This window comes from Nerophis lumbriciformis, linkage group LG31 (assembly GCF_033978685.3).
Source record: "Nerophis lumbriciformis linkage group LG31, RoL_Nlum_v2.1, whole genome shotgun sequence".
Lineage (NCBI taxonomy): Eukaryota > Metazoa > Chordata > Actinopteri > Syngnathiformes > Syngnathidae > Nerophis > Nerophis lumbriciformis.
Genome location: NC_084578.2, coordinates 15,246,319 through 15,261,818, shown reverse-complemented (window position 1 = coordinate 15,261,818; position 15,500 = coordinate 15,246,319). Strand labels below are relative to the sequence as shown.

Genomic DNA, 15,500 nt, shown 5'->3' with positions numbered 1-15,500 from the left:
AGTGGATGAAAAACACTGTATTAGACAAATATGTTTGGCAAGATAACAGTAATTTCATGCATACATATACACTTGCATACATTTTATTAGCCGTTCCAATGAACCATTATCACTTTTTCTTGAGACTACAGTGAGTAAAACAAAGCCACAGTGACATTTAAAGCCAGTATCACTGCTCCACTGATGTTTATATACTTGTGATTATGGTCGAGCATCATTGATTTAATCCTTAACGCTTCTTAGACCTGACCTTTTGTTTTATACTCTTATGTTAAAAAAAAAACAACAACAAATAGGCAAACAAGTTGTCCAGTCATCATAGAACTTTAAGGACGTTCATGTTAGACTGAGAGGTTTAGAGTTCCAAATAGAAAAACGGTAGTCATTAAAACAACATCTAAATAATGAGCTGACTCAACCAGCCGTCGGGTCTTTGCTTACCGGCAGCCTGCAAAGCTTAACGGTTTAGAGTCCTCACAGGGTGTAATAGAGTCCCCTGAGGGTGCGAGCATGATCCCCCAGCACTTTTACTCTTATTTCACAGTTTTATGATTGTATACTCCATATATATTGCAGTATAATAACTTTATGCTAGTTTTTTTTTTTTTTTTTACAAGGTTTTCCTGCCTTATAACTTCAAGGCATGTGTTTATTGTTTCATCCAAAGTACCCTACTCTTTAATGATATATTAACTCCACTTGATGTGCTGACCCACTTTAATTATCTGTCTAGTGAGGCAGAGCTCATCAACAGACTTTGAAATGCTGCATAGAAACGATGCAGGCCACCTTGAGGCGTTGTGTCATTTATAGATGTGCTAAGGTTCTTAACATAAGAACAGCATTATCATACTTAATGGGGATTCGCATGAATATTTATATAATGCGAAGCAATTTTAATATTTATTTGCTTCACTGAGTTCTTAGGAATATGCACGCTCACAAAGTTTCACTTGTCTGCAGCTGAAATGTATTGTTGTGTCTTTGATAAAGTTAGTAAAACTTTAGTAAAATAGCACTAATATACTTTTTTTTCCCGGGCTCTTAGTAAAATAGCACTAATATACTTTTTTTCCTGGGCTATAGAGCAGTGGTTCTCAACCTTTTTCCAGTGATGTACCCCCTGTGAACATTTTTTAAATTCAAGTACCCCCTAATCAGAGCAAAGCATTTTTGGTTGAAAAAAAGAGATAAAGAAGTAAAATACAGCACTATGTCATCAGTTTCTGATTTATTAAATTGTATAACAGTGCAAAATATTGCTCATTTGTAGTGGTCTTTCTTGAACTATTTGGAAAAAAAGATATAAAAATAACTAAAAACTTGTTGAAAAATAAACAAGTGATTCAATCATAAACATGTCCACAAAAAATCTAGCTGTCAACACTGAATATTGCATTGTTGCATTGTAATGAATGGAATAGCCTACTTGATTTGATGTTCAGTTTATGAACTTAAATTCATATTTTCTTGAAGTATTATTCAATAAATATATTTATAAAGGATTTTTGAATCGTTGCTATTTTTAGAATATTTAAAAAAAATCTCACGTACCCCTTGGCATACCTTCAAGTACCCCCAGGGGTACGCGTACCCCCATTTGAGAACCACTGCTATAGAGCACACTGGTATTCAGGCCACATCCACCAAATTTGAGAATAAATAAAATATTTGTACTTACTTCACCCGCACGGGACTATAAGCCACAGATGAAATATTTTGTAAATAAATACCTTAATTTTTTCCAGACGATGCCTATAACACAGTGGTAAAACGGCTGAACAAACAAAACAGAAGTCATCGTCATGGACCCACTAGCTGCGGAAGCTAACTCTCCAATTAGCTAAACAGACTCAATAACTGGTATTCAGGCCACATCCACCAAATTTGAGAAGAAATAAATATTTTTACTTACATCACCCGCACCGGACTATAAGCCACATATGAAAGATTTTGTAAATAAATACCTTAATTGTTTCCAGACGATGCCTATAACACAGCTGTAAAACGGTTGAACAAACAAAACAGAAGTCATCGTAAAGGACCCACTAGCTGCGGAAGCTAACTCTCCAACTTGCTAAACAGACTCAATAACTGGTATTCAGGCCACATCCACCAAATTTGAGAAGAAATAAATATTTTTACTTACATCACCCGCACCGGACTATAAGCCACATATGAAAGATTTTGTAAATAAATACCTTAATTGTTTCCAGACGATGCCTATAACACAGCGGTAAAACGGCTGAACAAACAAAACAGAAGTCATCGTCATGGACCTACTAACTGCGGAAGCTAGCTCTCCAATTAGCTAAACAGACTCAATAACTACACGGTGATGTTTTGGTGAATTTACGAAACTAAAACGATACAAAAAGAATGCCATTGCAAGTTATTATTACTAACACAGACACTTGTAAATGGGTTAGCATATTAGCTAATGCGAAAAACTCTAGCATGTTTACACTACAGTAGCAATTACGCATGAAAACATGCCTAAAGACATCACACATGGGACGGTTTAGTAAGTATGAATTGTTTTAGTTATACTGTAAAACTTACAAACGTTGCTTGGAGTGATGAATAAAAAAATCATTTCGAGCAGAAACGCTGTAGATAAATAATAGACGAAGCGCCATATACTTCTGGTTCAAGGCACAAAACAGGAAGTACATTTTCAACCCACAGTATCTGGAGTGAGCGAGTTTGTACAAAAAAATGGCGCCGTAGCACAAACTAATACACCTTCTCAGTGTCGGTGTAATACAAAAACTATTTGTTTATGGCCGTTAGCGGAGAAAAGTCCATAAATTAGCTGTACAGTTTTATAAGCCGCAGGGTTCAAAGCATGGGAAAAAAGTAGCGGCTTATAGTCCAGAAAATACGGTTCTCTAGAGTGAAATAAATGACACCTACAGCAGCGATGTTTAAAACAAGGTTCAGGTACTGTTTAAACTCAGACATTGAGTTGCTGACCTGATATAAGCCAGTTTACAGAAGTATGTGATATTTCCTTGAATATATTATATATTTTTTTATGTTGCTTTTTAGTCCTGCTGGAGAATGTTGGTGAAGAGCTGGACCCTATCCTTGAGCCTCTTTTGCTGAGACAGACTTTTAAGCAGGGTGGTGCTGTGTGTATCCGCCTTGGAGACAGTACCATCGAATATGCACCCGACTTTCGCTTTTACATCACCACCAAGCTACGTAACCCACACTACCTGCCTGAGACCTCCGTCAAGGTAAGTGGAAGAACCCTCGTATTTACCGGTAAAAGTTTTTTTTTAAAATAAAATTAAAAAAACACTTTTTAACCAACTCATTTTAATTGTTGATCACCCACTGATTAGCAAGGAGGATTCATTATCAACGTGAAAGTAAATACACACCAGCACCAAAACACTTTTGCAGACTATACTGTTATCTGTGACAGTTTTTTGTTAGAATGACAGTCCCTGTGCCTAATGTTGTCAGGGAAAATGTAGCATGTATCTACATATATACAAACACGCTGAAAGTAGCGTCTTCATCCCAAATCAGGATATTTTCCCGTAGAATTCGAAAGACTTATCAAATTTGGCTGTCAGATGCATTATTGCCAGTTGTAGCAATACAACTAAAGAAGGGGTCAGCCTGCATACTGTTAGAATAATTATGTATATATTATCACACAACTCTTTTGCTTAAGGGCCGTTGCTATAGCTATTATCAATTGTGCTGAAATTTTATTTTTCTTTGTCTGTGCAAAGCTGGCAATCCAAAAGATGTGGCTTTACTTTGAGCTACTCGCAAAATAAAATAAAACATTTGCTGCTAAATGTAAAAGGAGACAAATAGTGAGGACTGAAACTGTGTATGATTGGCATGCAGACTGCCCGACGATTGCACGAACAGTGACTGGAAAAACTGGCAAATGATGAAAAATAGATATCAACTCAACTAATTAATTCAAATATAAAATCCTGTTTAGAAAGTTGACTGGGGGACAAATACATCTAGTAGGGCTGTGCAAGAAAACGCTATATATTTGTGGAAATAAATGGAAATTTTCTATTTAAATTTTTTTACAGGTGTGCAACCCTAACATGTAGTCACTATTCTCAATCAATCAATCAATCAAAGTGTATTTATATAGCCCTTTATCACAAGTGCGTGGCGCTCCAGACTATAATTGATAGCTGTGGTCTTACACAAATAATAAATGAACCTACGCATCGCAACGGCAATACGATAGATCTAGTGCTGGTCAGGGGTGTCACCACCTCCAAAGTTATGGTACTCCCGTATACTAAAGTAATGTCCGATCATTACCTTATAAAATTCGAAGTTCTGACTCATTGTCAACAAACTAATAATAATAATAACTGCTATAGCAGCCGCAACATTAATGCCGCCACAACGATGACTCTTGCTGACCTACTGCCTTCGGTAATGGCACCATTCCCAAATTATGTCGGCTCTATTGATAACCTCACTAACAACTTTGACAATGCCCTGCGCAAAACCATTGATAGTATAGCACCGCTAAAACAAAAAAGGGCCCCTAAAAGGCGCACCCCATGGTTTACAGAGGAAACCAGAGCTCATAAATTATCATGTAGAAAGTTGGAACGCAAATGGCGCGCGACCAGAGTCCAGAGTCGGGACCCGGGGTGGACCGCTCGCCTGTGCATCGGCTGGGAACATCTCTACGCTGCTGACCCGTCTCCGCTCGGGATGGTGTCCTGCTGGTCCCACTATGGACTGGACTCTTACTATTATGTTGGATCCACTATGGACTGGACTCTCACAATATTATGTCAGACCCACTCGACATCCATTGCTTTCGGTCTCCCCTAGACGGGGGGGGGGGTTACCCACATATGCGGTCCTCTCCAAGGTTTCTCATTGTCATTCACATCGACGTCCCACTGGGGTGAGTTTTTCCTTGCCCGTATGTGGGCTTTGTACCGAGGATGTCGTTGTGGCTTGTGCAGCCCTTTGAGACACTTGTGATTTAGGGCTATATAAATAAAGATTGATTGAGATTGATTGAAGTGTCTCAAAGGGCTGCACAAGCCACAACGACATTCGGCTCAGATCCCACATCAGGGCAAGAAATAACTCAACCCAATGGGATACAATGAGAAACCTTGGAGGGGACCGCAGATGTGGGGACGCAGATTCTGACGGCCAACTGGCTGTGAAACTAACAGCCGAGATGATCTTGCTTATTTAAACCTTTGACAAGGCCTAACTCCAACTCTGTGTGCTACAGGTGACTCTGCTGAACTTCATGATAACCCCAGAGGGTATTCAGGACCAGCTGCTAGGAATTGTGGTGGCTCGAGAGAGGCCTGATCTTGAGGAGGAGAAGCAGGCTCTGATTTTGCAAGGAGCTGAGAACAAAAGGTACACTATCGCGATCTTGTCCGAACCCAGGTTCAAACTACAGTTGAACAAACACACTATTTCAATTTTGCCAGACAATTGAAGGAGATTGAGGACAAAATTTTACAAGTGCTCTCCTCCTCTGAGGGCAACATCCTGGAGGATGAAACAGCCGTGACCATTCTCTCCCAGTCCAAGGTGTTAGCCAATGAAATCACGGAAAAACAGGCGGTGGCTGAAGTGACCGAGCGGAAAATTGATGAGACGCGCTTGGGCTACAAATCCATCGCCATTCATTCTGCCATACTCTTCTTCGCCATTGCTGACTTGGCCAACATTGAGCCGATGTACCAGTACTCCCTCACCTGGTTTATTAACCTCTTCATCAATTCCATAGACAACTCAGACAAGAGCGATGACTTGGAGCTGAGGTAAGTGTAGCTGATCATTGACACTGCACATCATTTAAATAGGTCGCAACACAAAACACAGTACAGGAAAATCTCCAAAATCTGTTCAGAGAATTTAGACGTCAACTAAACTTTCAAACAAACCTTTTGCGTCTGAACCACTATCAATGAACATCAAGGAAATACTGTAACTGAGGAATTTTGCAACAAAGCAGGAGGGGATAGAAATAGAAAAAAAGGAAGACAGGGTGGGAAATTGCAGGGACAAGAGAGGGATAAGACAGAAAGACCACAACAACAACATCAAACACAACAATAACAACAACAACAACAATAGATCAACATCAGCAAATAGGGTATGTACAAATATGATGGTTTTGATTGATTGATTGAGACTTTTGTTAGTAGGTTGCACAGTGAAGTACATATTCCGTACAATTGACCACTAAATGGTAACACCCGAATACGTTTTCAACTTGTTTAAGTCGGGGTCCACTTAAATTGATTCATGATACGGATATATACTATCAGATATATACTATCATCATAATACAGTCATCACACAAGATAATCACATTGAATTGTTTACATTATTTACAATCCAGGGTGTGGAGGGGGGCGTTGGGTTAGGTTTGGTTGTTATCATCAGTCATCAACATTTGAGAACAGAGAAGTGGATGAGAGAGAGAGAGAGAGAGAGAGAGAGAGAGAGAGAGAGAGAGAGAGAGAGAGAGAGAGAGAGAGATCAGAAGGCATAAGAAAAAGTATCTGCATTTGATTGTTTACATTTGATTATTAACAATTCGAGGAGGGTGTTAGTTTAGGGTTGTAGCTGCCTGGAGGTGAACTTTTATTGCGGTTTTGAAGGAGGATAGAGATGCACTTTCTTTTATACCTTTTGGGAGTGCATTCCACATTGATGTGGCATAGAAAGAGAATGAGTTAAGACCTTTGTTTGTTCGGAATCTGGGTTTTACGTGGTTAGTGGAGCTCCCCCTGGTGTTGTGGTTATGGCGGTCATTTACGTTAAGGAAGTAGTTTGACATGTACTTAGGTATCAGGGAGGTGTAGCGGATTTTATAGACTAGGCCAGGGGTCGGCAACCCGCGGCTCTAGAGCCGCATGCGGCTCTTTAGCGCCGCCCTAGTGGCTCTCTGGAGCTTTTTAAAAAATGTATGAAAAATGGAAAAAGATGAGAGAACATTTTTTTTTGTTTGTTTTAATATGGTTTCGGTAGGAGGACAAACATGACACAAACCTCCCTAATTGTTATAAAGCACAGTGTCAGCTTCACTGATTCGAGTATTTGGCAAGCGCTGTTTTGTCCCACTAATTTTGGCGGTCCTTGAACTCACCGTAGTTTGTTTACATGTATAACTTTCTCCGACGTTCTAGGACATGTTTTATGCCACTTCTTTTTCTGTCTCATTTTGTCCACCAAACTTTTAAGGTTGTGCATGAATGCACAAAGGTGAGTTTTGTTGATGTTATTGACTTGTGTGGAGTGCTAATCGGGCATATTTGGTCACTGCAAGCTAATCGATGCTAACATGCTATTTCATACTTGCCAACCTTGAGACCTCCGATTTCGGGAGGTGGGGGGGGGGGGGGCGTGGTTTGGGGCGTGGCTAAGAGGGAGGAGTATATTTACAGCTAGAATTCACCAAGTCAAGTATTTCATATATATATATATATATATATATATATATATATATATATATATATATATATATATATATATATATATTTCAGTGTTCATTTATTTACACATATACACACACATAACACTCATCTACTCATTGTTGAGTTAAGGGTTGAATTGTCCATCCTTGTTCTATTCTCTGTCACTATTTTTCTAACCATGCTGAACACCCTTTCGCAGGTACCCAGAAAGGTTTCGAGTACCACCAAAAAAACTGAATTTCTGAGGACAGTATAAAAATCTGTGTTAAAAGTGTACAAATACTGTTTGTATAATAAGCATGTTATTGTTTACAAATGAGGGTTAAGAGTTCAGTACTAAAAAAAAAAAAAAGAATGTGGCTTAAGCACAGTTTTTTAATTGAGCTGCTGCATTTTTTGGTTGGGTTGTTTATTTATTTTGAGTGAGTTCTACATTTCTAAAACGGGAGGAATGTAATAGAGTGATCTATGTTTGTCTGTTGCCATCTCCTGGTGAATGTTGGCTATAGCGTACTGGGGTTACTTTTTGGTTGGCCAACGATTTACGTGGTGTTCGCGCACCTGACGTCAAGTGTGTGAGTCTGTTCTGAAGTCTACAGTAAAGAAACGTACTTCATCACCTCGCCTGGTTATTGCCTCCATCTCAATATATTACAACAACATTGCTGTTTACGGCAGACGAACTGCTTTACGGTAGAATAAAACATGACTGCTGTTGTTGTGTGTTGTTACCGCGCTGGGAGGACGTTAATGAAACTGCCTAACAATAAACCTACATTAGAAACCAAGAACTCGCCCTCGATCATTCTACAGTTATAACGTGATTGGGCAGGCACTGTTTATATTGTGGGTAAGCGGACGTGAATACAAGCTGTTGACACGTCACTGAGGTCCGCATGGAGCTGGAGGGGGCGTGGCTTCCAGCTCCGCCTGAATTTCGGGAGATTTTCGGGACAAAATTTGTCCCGGGAGGTTTTCGGGAGAGGCGCTGAATTTCGGGAGTCTCCTGGAAAATCCGGGAGGGTTGGCAAGTATGTGCTATTTAGGCTAGCTATACGTACATATTGCATCATTATGCCTCATTTGTAGGTATATTTGAGGTCATTTAGTTTCCTTTAAGTCCTCTTAATTAAATTTATATCTCATGACACACTATCTGTATGTAATATGGCTTTTAATTTTTTGCGGCTCCAGACAGATTTGTTTTTGTATTTTTGGTCCAATATGGCTCTTTCAACATTTTGGGTTGGCGACCCCTGGACTAGGCTTAGTGCAAGTTGTTTTACTCTGTCCTCCACCCTGAGCCAGCCCACTTTGGAGAAGTGGGTAGGAGTGAGGTGGGATCTAGGGTGGAGGTCTAGAAGTAATCTGACTAGCTTGTTCTGGGATGTTTGGAGTTTAGATTTGAGGGTTTTGGAGGTGCTAGGGTACCAGGAGGTGCATGCTGTCATGACTTGGACTGTGGCGTGGTTTGTTCTCCCGAGGTGTAAAAGATTTGGACCAGATGTGGCGTGAAGGGGAGTACATGATTTATTTTAACACTATAACTACCAAAAAAAAAGAAGCAAACAAAAGGCGCGCACAAGGTCGGAAGTACAAAACTTGACTATAAACACAAAACTTGCACAACGGCAGAAACTATGAACAATGAAACAAAACTTGCAAACTATGGCATGAATAAAGAAAATTTACTTGGACATGGCATGAAGTGCGCAGAGGTAAACAGAGTGTGACAGGGGTATGAATGTGGATGTCGCCAGACAAACAGCCTGGCAACTGGAAGCTTAAATAATAGTGACATGATTAAAGACAGGTGTGTGAGTCGTGAGGGCAGGTGAAAACTAATGGGTTGCTATGGTGACAAACAAGAGTGCACAATGAGTCCAAACGTGGAACAGGTGAAACTAATGGGTAACCATGTAAACAAGACAAGGGAGCGAAAAGCCAGAAACTAAAGAGTCCAATAACTAAACAAAACAAAACATGACTAAAACAAAACATGATTACACAGACATGACACATGCGTAATCGAAAAAGGGTTGAACGAGAGTTCCCGCCAGAATCCTCATGGTGCTTTTGTTGACCAGAGAGGAGATTCTATAGAGAAATCTTGTTCGTTGGTTGACCTTTTTGAACGTGATAGCAAAGAAGCAGCTAGTGAAATAAATAATAATACAGAAATGACAATGAACATTAGTACACTACAAATGGAGCAATACAAATACCAATAGAAATAGCACTATTGATAATGTATAATAACAATAATTACCTCTATTATCAACAATACAATTGTTCAAATGCAACAATACGTATATGTAATGATAACTTGAAATACAAAAAAAAGAAGATAAATGGAGGGGAAGAAAGAGAAGCAAACTATATCAACCTTGTAGATTGTTATAGTAACAATAGGTTAAGCTTTGTCAGTGTGCCATGTGTTACCCAGTTTCCCGTAGGGCAACAACGTTCAATCAATCAATCAATGTTTACTTATATAGCCCTAAATCACGAGTGTCTCAAAGGGCTGCACAAGCCACAACGACATCCTCGGCTCAGATCCCACATCAGGGCAAGGAATATTACGTTAACATATGTTTGATGAAACATGATTATGTTATGCATGAGTGTATCTCGGTGGGTTTTATTTGGTGGGAAATAGGCTCAAATGGCTCTTTGTGTAGTGGAGGTTGCCGACCCTTGGCCTCTACCAATAGGACACAAGTGTTCAGCCTCGACAAAGGTCTGCGCTTTGTTCGGCATGCTTCATAATGTTTGAAGTGTCACAGAGTTTTAGGTTTAGTTATTTTTCTTTAGAATATATTAAACATATGCTGCGCATTATTAAGTCCTTACTCATTCATCTTTTTCAGGCTGAATATTCTGAGAGATCACTTTACTTACTCGCTGTACGTCAATGTGTGCCGCTCACTCTTTGAGAAGGATAAGCTGCTCTTTTCCTTCTGCCTCTGCGTCAGTCTACTGATGCACAGCTCCATGGTAGGAAAGTACACACTTGACAGACTGTGACTTATTGTCGAGCAATATCGCTTACAAACTTGTGCACCAAAGATTTGAGTTGCATCCTCATATCTTAGATCAATGAGGATGACTGGCACTTCCTTTTGACGGGTGGCGTTGGGCTGGACAACCCTTACTCAAATCCCTGCACATGGCTCCCCAAGAAGTCCTGGGACGAGATCTGCCGGCTGGATGCAATGGAGCCATTCAAAGGCCTGCGCCGTGATATGACTCAAAACAGGAATATGTGGAAGGAGGTCTATGACAGCACAGTAAGTGTCATCATCTGAGTCATGGCTGATTAATACTTTGTCTCTAATGGTTTTGTAGTAAATTTACCTGAGCAACATAGTTCCTGCCAAACCCTTTTTTAAAACATATGTAACACTAATAAAGGTCCCTTATTACACAATTTTCCCCCCAAAATTTTAGATACATCTTAAAGGGGAACATTATCACCAGAGTAAGCGTCAATATATACCTTGATGTTGCAGAAAAAAGACCATATATTTTTTAACCGATTTCCGAACTCTAAATGGGTGAATTTTGGCAAATTAAACGCCTTTCTATTATTCCCTCTCGGAGCGATGACGTCACAACGTGACGTCACATCGGGAAGCAATCCGCCATTTTCTCAAACACATTACAAACACCGAAAATCAGCTCTGTTATTTTCCGTTTTTTCGACTGTTTTCCGTACCTTGGAGACATCATGCCTCGTGTTGTCGGAGGGTGTAACAACACAAACAGGGACGGATTCAAGTTGCACCAGTGGCCCAAAGATGCGAAAGTGGCAAGAAATTGGACTTTTGTTCCGCACACTTTACCGACGAAAGCTATGCTACGACAGAGATGGCAAGACATGTGTGGATATCCTGCGACACTCAAAGCAGATGCATTTCCAACGATAAAGTCAAAGAAATCTGCCGCCAGACCCCCAGGAAAAGAGTGCGGATGAGGGTATGTCTACAGAATATATTAATTGATGAAAACTGGGCTGTCTGCACTCTCAAAGTGCATGTTGTTGCCAAATGTATTTCATATGCTGTAAACCTAGTTCATAGTTGTTAGTTTCCTTTAATGCCAAACAAACACATACCAATCGTTGGTTAGAAGGCGATCGCCGAATTTGTCCTCGCTTTCTCCCGTGTCGCTGGCTGTCGTGTCGTTTTCGTCGGTTTCGCTTGCATACGGTTCAAACTGATATGGCTCAATAGCTTCAGTTTCTTCTTCAATTTCGTTTTCGCTACCTGCCTCCACACTACAACCATCCGTTTCAATACATGCGTAATCTGTTGAATCGCTTAAGCCGCTGAAATCCGAGTCTGAATCCGAGCTAATATCGCTATAGCTTGCTGTTCTATCCGCCATGTTTGTTTGTATCGGCATCACTATGTGACGTCACAGGAAAATGGACGGGTGTATATAACGATGGTTAAAATCAGGCACTTTGAAGCTTTTTTTAGGGATATTGCGTGATGGGTAAAATAAATAAAAAAACTTAGAAAAATAAAATAAGCCACTGGGAACTGATTTTTAATGGTTTTAACCCTTCTGAAATTGTGATAATGTTCCCCTTTAAACATTCCACAATATTGTATCCAAAGTGTATTGTCCAAAATCTAGCTTTGAATCCTGGAAATGATCAGTTTAAATGAGACCTTTGTTGATTTTAATCTACATTTGAAACACCTTCTTGCGGTCCAAATACTATGTATTTAATGTGCTTTGGTGTAAATGTTGTGTTAAGTTTTAGACTTAGACTTAGACAAACTTTAATGATCCACAAGGGAAATTGTTCCACACAGTAGCTCAGTTACAATGATGGAAAGTGTAAGGATAGAAAAGACAATGCAGGTATAAATAGACTAAATATAGCGATAAAAAATATAACATATATACGTAATATTTACATCAGTGGTTCTTAACCTGGGTTCGATGGAACCCTAGGGGTTCGGTGAGTCGGGCTCAGGGGTTCGGTGGAGGTCGAAACACACCCGACTCATCGTGTAAATAAAAACTTCTCCCTATCTGCGTATTACGGATACGGCAACAGCAGAAGTCAGACTGATTTGCAGGTGTGTAATTTGTTGTGAGTTTATGCGCTGTGTTGGTTTTGTTCTTTGAACAAGGTGATGTTCATGCACGGTTCATTTTGTGCACCAGTAAAAAAAAGTATGGGGAACATATTCACCATTAATTAGTTGCTTATTAACATGCAAATTAGTAACATATTGGCTCTTAACTAGTCATTATTAAGTACTTATTATTGCCTTATTTGGCATGGCCTTATTATAACCCTAACCCTCTAACCCTGGCCCTAACCCTCTAACCCTAACCCTAACCAAATAACTCTAAATTAAGTCTTTGTTACTTAGAATATGTTCCCCATACTAAAGTGTTACCAAAAACATATAACTTTGCCTTGACTTTGAAAAAAAACAACATATTATTTTTCACTAAAGAAGGGTTCGGTGAATGCGCATATGAAACTGGTGGGGTTCGGTACCTCCAACAAGGTTAAGAACCACTGATTTGCATAGTATATGTACAATATATTATATATACTGATATATTATATTATGTCTATATCATATATACAATGTATAACAATTACCATGTACAATATTACAGTATATGTGACAGCTGCAGCATAAAATAGAGAGTAAATCCAGCAGAAAATAGAAAATAGACATTAAAAACAAAAAGAAGTAGCTAACATAGAAGGTGTCAGGTAATAGACATCTATTGCTGTATGGCGAGTGATTATACAGCTGGATGGAGTGCGGAATGAAGGAGTTCTGTTTTGATCCACAGTCCATTTCATAACCCAGTTGTTTGAGTCTGTTCGCAAGATGTTTGATTCTGGAGTTGTTCCTAGATTGCAAATGAAACCATGAAGTCCCTCTCCAAAAATATCATAATTTATCTTTTGTAATGTACACTGTTTAAATATATATCTTGAAGTCGTTATTTCAATGTAGACGCACTGCACGAGACCGACTGCTTCTAAAATGCTCATAAAAAGTGGTAAATGTCTCCTGCATGTTTGAAAACTTAAAGGGGAACATTATCACAATTTCAGAAGGGTTAAAACCATTAAAAATCAGTTCCCAGTGGCTTATTTTATTTTTGGAAGTTTTTTTTCAAAATTTTACCCATCACGCAATATCCCTAAAAAAAGCTTCAAAGTGCCTGATTTTAACCATCGTTATATACACATGTATACACATCTTGTTCACGAGTGATGGAAGAGTGGATCGTGAGATCGACAGGCGGATCGGTGCGGCGTCTTCAGTAATGCGGACGCTGTATCGATCCGTTGTGGTGAAGAAGGAGCTGAGCCGAAAGGCAAAACTCTCAATTTACCGGTCGATCTACGTTCCCATCCTCACCTATGGTCATGAGCTTTGGGTTATGACCGAAAGGACAAGATCACGGGTACAAGCGGCCGAAATGAGTTTCCTCCGCCGGGTGGCGGGGCTCTCCCTTAGAGATAGGGTGAGAAGCTCTGTCATCCGGGGGGAGCTCAAAGTAAAGCCGCTGCTCCTCCACATCGAGAGGAGCCAGATGAGGTGGTTCGGGCATCTGGTCAGGATGCCACCCGAACGCCTCCCTAGGGAGGTGTTTAGGGCACGTTCGACCGGTAGGAGGCCGCGGGGAAGACCCAGGACACGTTGGGAAGACTATGTCTCCCGGCTGGCCTGGGAACGCCTCGGGGTTCCACAGGAAGAGCTGGACGAAGTGGCTGGGGAGAGGGAAGTCTGGGCTTCCCTGCTTAGGCTGCTGCCCCCGCGACCCGACCTCGGATAAGTGGAAGAAGATGGATGGGTGGATGGATGGTTATATACACCCGTCCATTTTCCTGTGACGTTACACAGTGATGCCGATACAAACAAACATGGCGGCTAGAACAGCAAGGTATAGCGACATTAGCTCGGATTCAGACTCGGATTTCAGCGACTTAAGCGATTCAACAGATTACGCATGTATTGAAACGGACGAATGTAGTGTGGAGGCAGGTAGCGAAAACGAAATTGAAGAAGAAACTGAAGCTATCGAGCCATATCGGTTTGAACCCTTATGCAAGCGAAAACGACGAAAACGACACGACAGCCAGCGACACGGGAGAAAGCGAGGACGAATTCGGCGATCGCCTTCTAACCAACGATTGGCATGTGTTTGTTTGGCATTAAAGGAAACTAACAACTATGAACTAGGTTTACAGCATATGAAATACATTTGGCAACAACATGCACTTTGAGAGTGCAGACAGCCCAGTTTTCATCAATTAATATATTCTGTAGACATACCCTCATCCGCTCTCTTTTCCTGGGGGTTTGGCGGCAGATTTCTTTGACTTTATCGTTGGAAATGCATCTGCTTTGAGTGTCGCAGGATATCCACACATTCTTGCCATCTCTGTCGTAGCATAGCTTTCGTCGATAAAGTGTGCGGAACAAACGTCCAATTTCTTGCTACTTTCGCATCTTTGGGCCACTGGTGCAACTTGAATCCGTCCCTGTTCGTGTTGTTACACCCTCCGACAACACACCGACGAGGCGTGATGTCTCCAAGGTACGGAAAACAGTCAAAAAAACGGAAAAGTACAGAGCTGATTTGATTCGGTGTTTGTAATGTGTTTGAGAAAATGGCGGATTGCTTGCCGATGTGACGTCACGTTGTGACGTCATCGCTCCGAGAGCGAATAATAGAAAGGCGTTTAATTCGCCAAAATTCACCCATTTAGAGTTCGGAAATCGGTTAAAAAAATATATGGTCTTTTTTCTGCAACATCAAGGTATATATTGACGCTTACATAGGTCTGGAGATAATGTTCCCCTTTAACAAAACACCCACAGGTAACATGAATGTGCGGTAAAAATGATCGAGTGTCTCTGTGGTGAAAGCCCCATACTGTACATGCAAAATACCCGTTTGAATAATTTTTAATTGCACACGCAGTCTTAGCAGATCACACGAAACGTGCCCATTTATTGTACACGCTATTTAATTGTT

At 40.4% G+C, this 15,500-nt stretch overlaps 1 protein-coding gene across 1 annotated transcript in view; it reads left to right on the top strand.

Moving 5' to 3' along the window:
- dnah7 (dynein, axonemal, heavy chain 7) overlaps positions 1–15,500 on the top strand; it is a 213,001-nt gene that overhangs the window by 143,297 nt on the left and 54,204 nt on the right. The window contains exons 50-54 of the mRNA XM_061926536.1: positions 3,052–3,242; positions 5,258–5,391; positions 5,466–5,801; positions 10,334–10,460; positions 10,559–10,753. Of these exons, the coding sequence (XP_061782520.1) occupies positions 3,052–3,242; positions 5,258–5,391; positions 5,466–5,801; positions 10,334–10,460; positions 10,559–10,753 (983 nt within the window). The remainder of the gene's footprint in view (positions 1–3,051; positions 3,243–5,257; positions 5,392–5,465; positions 5,802–10,333; positions 10,461–10,558; positions 10,754–15,500) is intronic.